We start from the raw sequence: 7,866 nt of genomic DNA, 5'->3' as shown, positions 1-7,866 counted from the left end.
GCACTGTGCGAGAAGACGGAGAACGACATCCGCTCCTGCATAAACACCCTGCAGGTACTGGTGTCACCGGGGGTCTCTGGGGGATTTGCTGTGGTTCTTGACTTGATCTGGCCTCAGATGGGGATGGAGGGGGGGGAAAAACTGTCCCAGGCAGATCCCTAAAACGTCCGCCCTGTCCCCTGTGTTATTCTTAACGTTGATTCCCCTGCAAAGCAAGGAGTGAGGGGCCTCTGTCTCTGGCTTTCCCCAGCAGCAGCCCACCGCGTGGGTGTCCCCTCCTTCACCATGGTGCCCGTCCCCCCCGCCCCCTTGCTTCTGTTGCAGTTCTTGCATGGCCGAGGCCAGAAGGAGCTGAGTGTGCAGATGGTGCAGATGATGAAGATTGGCTTGAAGGACCAAAACAAGGGTCTCTTCTCCATCTGGCAAGAGATCTTCCAGCTCCCAAAGGTTCAAAGGTAAAAGCTGGGGATTTATTAGGTCTGCTGTCTGCTTGGGGCACGTTGCTTTGTGGTTTCCCCTGATCTGCTTGCAAGGACTGTGGTGGAGAAACCTGAAAGGTCCTGGAGAGCTGGTTTGCCCTGGGGTGGACCTTGCTTCCTTGCAGCAGATTTGTCTGTCCAGATGCTCTTTGGGTGCTCTCTTACTGCCCGATAATTTGGCATCGGTATTGCCTTTAGTACAGTTTGCAAGGGTCCAAATACTCCTTGCTGGTCTGTTCAGTGCCGGGGCACCCTGAACTCTTCCCTTTGGACTCCCCCCAGGCACAAGATAGGAATGGACCCCACATTGCCAGCCCAGCTTCTGGTGGGAGATGAGGACCTGTCGCACCTCGGGGGGACAGCTGGCTTCAACGCATCCTCCCACCGCTTCCACCACATCCTGCACCTCGCCATCTCCTCGGGGGAGCAGGAGAAGCTTGCCCAGGTAGAGCAGCTCGGGGTAGAAGAGCTGGGCCCCTCCCTCTGCCCTGCCGGCCAGAGCAAGGGTGGCTCCTGATCCGGGGGGTCCTGGCTGGGGGGTGCCTTGGGAAATCCTTCCCTGCAGTAGGATTGTGCTAATTTTGGATGGAGTGTTGGGGTGTTGTGTTGGAGCTGGGCTCAGTGGGATGCTCAGAACCCCAGTGGCATCCTCTGACAGGGCCATCTGCCCGGCCTTGAGCCATCTCTAGTCCTGTGTCCGCTTCCAGGGTCTGTACGACAATTTCCTGAACATGAAGCTGCGGGACTCCGCTTTCAGCTCTGTGTGCTTGGCCCTGGAGTGGCTGGGCTTCTCCGACCTGCTGAGCTGCGCTGTCCTGCATAGGCAGAGCTTCCAGCTGATGCGATACCTGCCCTTCCTGCCCGTGGCTTTCCACCTGCTCTTCGCGGCCACCAGCATCCCCCGTCTCGCTTATCCCAGCAGCCAGCATGAGGCAAGTACCAGGGAGGGCCCGGTGGCAGCGTGGCTCCAGCTCTGTCACCCATGAGGACATCTGCGGTTGCGGCCATGGTTGAGCCATCCCTGCCCCTCTCCACCCAGGCCCTGGCCAAGCTGAACCACATGCAGAACCTTGTCATGTCCATGGTGTCGGGGATAACGCCCAGCGCCCGCAGCCGCACGGGGCAACAGTCTTTCATCTTGGAGGTGCTCTGTCTGCTGCTGGACATCATTGCCCCGAAGCTCCGACCAGTGAGTGCCCACCAGCCCCCTCTCTCTGCAGTGGCAGGGGTCCTGCCCAGCTGACATGTCCCCTCCATGAGTGCCGGGACACGTCCCCTGTGCTGCACTGCCCAGGCTGAGCTATTCTGTACCTCTGTCCTAAATTTGGGATCAGTTTGTCATTGCAGCTGATGCAGAGGCTGTAGGGAAGCTGGGGATGTGGCACTGAGCCACCCAACTGTTGGGTGCGGAGGGGTGGTCTCCTGCATCTCCCAGACCCCTGCACCCGGGGTGGGCTTGGTCTGAGCAGGGATTTGGGGGCCCATTGCAGTCTCCTTCCAGCAGCTGGTTCACCTGCATGTGGGGTTGCGTTGGGTGCATTTACCCTTCAGGCCGTCGGAGGGGACTGTCCCTGCTTTGTGAAGTATGTGTTTCCCTAATGGGAAACTAAGCTTGGTCTGGGCCTTGCACGTGCAAACTATCCTTGCTCATATAGAGACAAACCCTGTGCTTCAGGTTGTTTTTATGTTTGGAAGTTGTTACGGGATAGTGATGCTCTCCCCTTGCTGGGCTCCGCGCTCCTCCGCAGGTGAACACCCAGCTCTACAGCCTGAAGGAGAAGCAGCAGCTGGCAGACCTCATCAGCACCATGCTGGCCTACAACCTCACCTACCACCAGGAGCGCCTGCCCGAGGGCCAGTACGTCTACAAGCTCGACCCGTAAGTCCTGAGGGTGGGGAGAAGGCGTAGGGGTCGAAAACAGCAGCAGGGAGTTCAGGAAAGAGTTTGGGTCTGAAGGTATCGTGGCATCAAGTTGGTTTTTTGCAGCCAGAGCTCAGAGTTTTCTCTGGCGATGGCACGAGCTGCCCGGTGCTGGGACGGCTGCAGGGACCCGACTTTCTCCGACGGCAGCTCTGCGGGGATTATCTGCTTTTTTGCCTTGTTTTATTTAAAGGAGGAGCCCCAGAGTCTTGCGGGTGCTCGGCGCTGCCACTGGCTTTGCTCCAGTGGTCCGTCTGCCTCCATCATCCCCTCATGCTGGGGGCAAAGTGGGGCCGGTTCTGCCTTAATGGGATTAAAGGCGAGGAGGCAGCTGCCTTTGGCTCCCACCGGAGCTGGTGGAGGAGGGACTGAAGTTTCCAGGGGCTCGTGGCAGCCAGGGAGAGCTGGTCCGCCTGGGCACCTTGCACCCAGGAGGTCACCGTAGCTGCGGTTAATTCATATATGAACAGCCAGCCATCGCTAGACTTGCATCTCCTTGTGCTTTAAGTATATACAGAGCCGTACATGCTCCTGAGGCTTCGGTGGCGTAATACAGACCTGGCCACAGCTGGGAGCAACACTAATGTCTTCCTGGTGCAAAGTTAATTACAAAAATTAGCCTCTGTTAAATCAAGCCGCTATATCTAATTACAGTGAAGAGCTTCATTTCTTTTTTTCCCCATGGAAAGGCCTAGAGGAGCTGCAGGGGCCGCACAGAGCCGTGCTGTCCTCTCTTGCCCTCCCCATGCCAAGCTGTGCCACCTGGGCATATGGCCATGGGGAAGCTGTGGGACATTGGGAGCCACATGGCACCAGCAGGTGTGTCGCTTCGCTTCACTTTGCCTTTTTTGTGAAGTCTGAGCCGGTTTCCAGGCTGTGCAGAGCGATGATGGGGACGGCGAGGGCATCACGTCCTGGTGGCACTGGCGAGGCACGTCCCAGCATCTCTCTAGCATACAGAGCTGTTGTCGACAACGAAACCTGTGTTTTCTCTTTAAAACTTTTTAGGCTGTAGATTTGACAGCTAATTTCTAAATGATGGCAAAACCATGTGACCGATGACTTCGTTCCCTTTATTTTAATGGGGATAATACTGAATGCGAATAAAGCATGAAATATTTACACCTGGCAGAGGAACTGGACCAGCTTGGCTCCCCAGTGCTGGGGCTGCGCTGGGGCTTGGGCTGTGCTGGAACAGGCCCTAACTCCAGATCGGGTGCACCAACCCATTAAGAATAAAACTGCTCTGATTAGCCACAATTACTGTTCATGGCTGTATCTCAATTAAACAGCTCCCTGCAGGCACCTCGGGGCTCATGCGCAGGGTCGTGGTGCCGCTCGTGCCCAAGCTGTGATGTGACTCTGGCTTTTTCAGGGCAATCTGTTCGGCACAGAGCCGCCTGCAATTCCCTCTTCTTGCATTAAAAGCAAGATTAAAAAGCACGTAATCCCTCCTGCGTTCCTGTTCAGCTGAGATCCCCGGCAGCAGCCTGGATCCGCACGGCTGGCGCTGCTTGCTGGGCATCTTCCAGCGTGCCGTCGCAGATGCAGGCTTGGGGAGGGCAGCGATGGGGAAACTGAGGCAGCGTGGCCAGGATCATACAGAGAGGCTGGGGAGGGCGGGGCTGGGAAGGTGGCGGGTCTCTCCATGCCCGTGTCAGGCTGTGGTTTGTGTCATGCTTTTTTATTTTCCGTATTGATTTATTTTCTCTGCTTCTCCTCCTCTGCGGTGCAGGAACGTGGAGGACGTCTGCCGGTTCCCGGACCTGCCAGCTCGCAGGCAGCTGACCTACCAGGCCAAGCAGCTCATTGCCAGGGAGATCGAGCTGGAGAAGATGAGGAGGGCGGAGGCTTTGCTGCAGGCGCGAAACCTGGGCGAGGTAGGGAGGGCTCGCAGTCTCCTGTGGCTTCAGGGGGGCGGTGGGCCCATCGACAGGGATAAAGTCCTGTGGGGATGTGGTCTTTCCAAAGCAGCCGGTGGCTTTCACTCTGCAAAGGGAAATCCAGGATTAACCCCCCCCAGTCACAGCCGTCTGCCTGCACATCTGCCTTTGGAGCAGCGCATACCCGCTGGGGTGAGGTGCCCAAAGTGCTCACCTTTTTGCAGGAATTGCAGAAAGAAATGGCTCACTGTGGGTTAAACCTTTAACCCTTCAACTCTCCGACAGGGGTTGCAATGAGATGGGGATTTTAGGTCCGCTAGCTGCGATTTGCACATGTCGGGGTGGGGAGCTGACCTGCTCTCTCCTGCCTGCACCTTCCCTTGCTGCTTCACTTCGATCCTCCCAAAGGTCCCGAAGGCCCTGGGAGGAACAGAGTTACTCTGCCCGCTGCTGAAACCCTCGGTGGAGCAGCGGGCAGGAGACAGGAGAAGGTGGAAACAGGCAAACGTGGAGGCTGAGAAACAGCTCGGGTGTAGCTGGTGCCTGCCCCGCCCCGGTACCACAGACATAATTAATCCCTGAGAGCTCCTTGCAGCAGAAGGGCTTTCTCGGGGGACATGTGGGGCAACGAGAGGCTGCAAAAACATCTCTGAAAGCTCCTTGTTTACATGTTGCTGACCGTGAAGTCCCAGGGAGAGGTACTGCAAACACGCGTGTGCCTGAAGCGCTGCCAGGGCTAATCCCACGTGCTGCTGCGAGACAGAAAATGATGAAAAAAATACTTGCCAAGTCATTTGGATATTGTAATCAAATCCGGCAGCAAATTGAGGGGGTGCGCAGGACGTCCAGGTGACGAGGCACCGTCCTGCCCTCAGGCTGTGCATCGCCGGGGTGGGGGGATGCCCAAACCTTGAGCTGGGCCAGCACTGAGGGGACCCTTGCTCAGGGCTCTCCTCCCCGCAGGAGCCTGGGAACGGCCTTGGCGAGGCAGGGGAGCGAGCGGACACAGGGCCAGCGATGCCCCCCAACCACCAGCAGCGCCTGGAGCACATCGTCCGGAGGGCAGCAGTGGAGGACAAGGTGAGGGGGCTGCAGTTTCTACCTAATTTTCTACTAGCACCTACCTTGGCTGCTAGGCACTGGCTGTCTCCATCGGTATTTATTTATTTTTAGTACAGTTTCTTTTAATAGAATAGTTTGGCACTGCGTGTCCCCTAATTGCATCGCTGGGTTTGCAGCGTGGGGATGAATTGGATCTGGGTGAGAGTTACGGCTGTGTTCTGTGAAGCTTTCAGGGATGGGGAAGGAAAGAGACGTGAATGGGTTAAAATAGCTGAATTTTGGCTCAGTGGAAGCTTCGGGGTTGGGAGGAGAGCTGCTCGAGGGCCGGGAGGGACACGAACAGCTGGGAGGCTGGGGGGTCGTCAGGAGGTGAGCCAGGCTGGTCCAACCCTGGGCATCCCATCCCAATAGCAGCCAAGCAGAGCAGGAGGTGGTCCCCTGCCACCCACCCCCTCTCCACAGGCTCAGCTTCAAGACCTTGGCTGTCCATAACGCCCCGCTTTAGCATGACGAACCTTAAAGTTTGTCTTTCCCACCCGATTTTGAATGCAGTTTGCATTTTACCGAGGCCGCTGGCCCTTTCTGTGGGATTTGCATCCAGCTCCTGCTCGGCCGCTCCCTCCTGTGCCAGATGCTCGAAGGGGGCAGGCGGCTGGGGTGATGCCTTGCACAAGCGCTCGAAGACCCTGCCTTAGACCCTGTCTAGGGCTGACTTAGCTTAAAATTGGGCAGAGCTGAGTGGTGCACTGGGGTGTAGCCTTGCACCCAGCTGCCAGGGAGAAACTGGCTTTGCTTTTGGCTGCCTCCAAACAGGAGCTGTAAACGCCAGTGCTGACAGAGCCCCCCTCACCTTCTGCTTTTTTGCTTTCCACAGCCTGAGAGAGACTTCTTTGGGCGGCCGCTTCGGCGGCAGCAGGCGGCCGCAGCCCCAGGTAGGTGGCAAAGGAATGGGGTGGCCCCAGCCCCTGGTGGGTGGCAGAGGGACAGGGTGGCTGTGGGTGCTGCCAGGGGGGTCCCTTGCATTCATAGGGCTGAGACCCCACAGAGGTGCCCAAAGAGGGGCTCTGTCCCTAGGCACTGTGCCCCAGGGGACATCAGCAGGGTGAGGAGTGAAGTGACCCCGATGCAGCAGGCAGGGGGGAGCCTGCAGGCTGGCTGGTGGACTCTGGCCGCATCCAAAGGGCCAGCAAATGCACTGAGCTGGGGGGCACGGTTGTGGGTGCTGTAAGTGTTTGCAGGATCCGGGAGATGGGAGCATCAGCTCTCCCCTTGCAAACCCCTGTGCAGCCTGGGCACAGGTTGTAACTTTAAGAGTTTCTGCAAGTTTTTGACACCGATTTCCCCCCCTCCCCTGCCCCTGGCAGCCCCTCAGGCCTCCAAGGAAGAGTTAATAGAGAGCCAGATGGGAAAGGCCGTGGGGAAGAGCGACGTCTGGTTCCGGTTTAACGAAGGCTTTTCCAATGCTGTCAGGAGGAATATCTACATCAAGGACCTGCTCTAGCAGGGCAGAGATGAAGCCTGGGAGATGGAACTGAAGGGATAAGCTGACTTGACTTTCCATGGGGTGTGTGTGTACGATCCTGGTTTTTTTTAGTACCCACTTGTTTTCTTAAAAATAAAATATATGTAAAAAAATAATCATAAAGTATTGTTCTGTTTATTTCATTTATAAACCCTTAGTTGTCATAGTTTGCCTTTTTTGCTGCAAAAGTATATCCTACAAAATACAAAAGAATCTTTTAAATTGCTGAAAATGTTTTATAAAAGTTATTTTTCTCCTTTACAAGCTCAAATATCTGCCACTTTGATGGCAAGGGTGGGAGAGGTGAGTGGAGGTGTGTGACGGGGAACTGTAGCCTAATCCAGCAGCCCCTTTTGCTGCTCACGTGCCCCCCCCCCCGCCCGCCCCTTGTTTTCCCTGTCCCCTCTGTATAAAAAAGCAACACTTCTACTCCTAAAAATAATAAGACAAGATGAGGGTAGGGTTTTTGTTCAGGTAGTCATATTAGGAAGCTAGCTAATAAAAAAGTGTACATTCAGCGTGGGGGAGCAAGGGGCGACGGGAGGCGCTGCAGCTGGGGGGCCGGCCCCTCAGAGGATGGTGCATTTGCCTTTTTCCACCCAGGGGTTGTTTTTCATCAGCTCCGGGTTCAAGAAGGGGTCTTCTGAAGTGCCGTCCTCGATCCACTTTACAAACCTGCGGAGAGGGGAGCAAGGGGTGGGCATAGACCCTGCCTGGAGCAGGTTTGCGTTGCACCGAAGTGTTTTTGCAAATGTGTCACCCTGCGGGAGGGACGTGGCATGGGGCAGGGGTGTGCATGAGCTGTACCAGTGCATGACACCCACCCCCCCAATGCACCCACCTGGTCTTTCGGCTGGGGGGGCTAAGCACAAGAGTTTATAAAAAGCCTTTTGTCCCCAGTGCCTGTGCCCACCCAGGTGCTGCCAGCATGGGGATGGCCTTGGCCTTGTGTTTTAAAACTGATTTGCTCGAGTTGCTCTGTTTCTGCTCCCCGTCCTA

At 56.4% G+C, this 7,866-nt stretch overlaps 2 protein-coding genes across 2 annotated transcripts in view; one reads left to right on the top strand and one right to left on the bottom strand.

Annotated features, from left to right (window-relative positions):
• The window catches only part of CHTF18 (chromosome transmission fidelity factor 18), a 10,460-nt gene extending 3,614 nt beyond the window's left edge, over positions 1 to 6,846 (top strand). The window contains exons 9-18 of the mRNA XM_035895939.1: positions 7 to 54; positions 325 to 455; positions 762 to 924; positions 1,187 to 1,411; positions 1,519 to 1,668; positions 2,228 to 2,358; positions 4,136 to 4,280; positions 5,247 to 5,363; positions 6,220 to 6,277; positions 6,710 to 6,846. Coding sequence (XP_035751832.1) covers positions 7 to 54; positions 325 to 455; positions 762 to 924; positions 1,187 to 1,411; positions 1,519 to 1,668; positions 2,228 to 2,358; positions 4,136 to 4,280; positions 5,247 to 5,363; positions 6,220 to 6,277; positions 6,710 to 6,846 — 1,305 coding nt within the window. The remainder of the gene's footprint in view (positions 1 to 6; positions 55 to 324; positions 456 to 761; positions 925 to 1,186; positions 1,412 to 1,518; positions 1,669 to 2,227; positions 2,359 to 4,135; positions 4,281 to 5,246; positions 5,364 to 6,219; positions 6,278 to 6,709) is intronic.
• Positions 6,847 to 7,436: 590 nt separating this feature from the next.
• Positions 7,437 to 7,866, bottom strand: part of GNG13 (G protein subunit gamma 13) — an 11,266-nt gene continuing 10,836 nt past the window's right edge. Inside the window, exon 2 of the mRNA XM_009640406.1 lies at positions 7,437 to 7,542. Coding sequence (XP_009638701.1) covers positions 7,437 to 7,542 — 106 coding nt within the window. The remainder of the gene's footprint in view (positions 7,543 to 7,866) is intronic.

This window comes from Egretta garzetta, unplaced genomic scaffold, assembly GCF_000687185.1.
Source record: "Egretta garzetta isolate BGI_Z169 unplaced genomic scaffold, ASM68718v1 scaffold426, whole genome shotgun sequence".
In the NCBI taxonomy this organism is placed as follows: domain Eukaryota; kingdom Metazoa; phylum Chordata; class Aves; order Pelecaniformes; family Ardeidae; genus Egretta; species Egretta garzetta.
Note: the sequence above shows the minus strand (reverse complement) of the source record. Positions and strands in the feature narration are given on the sequence as shown.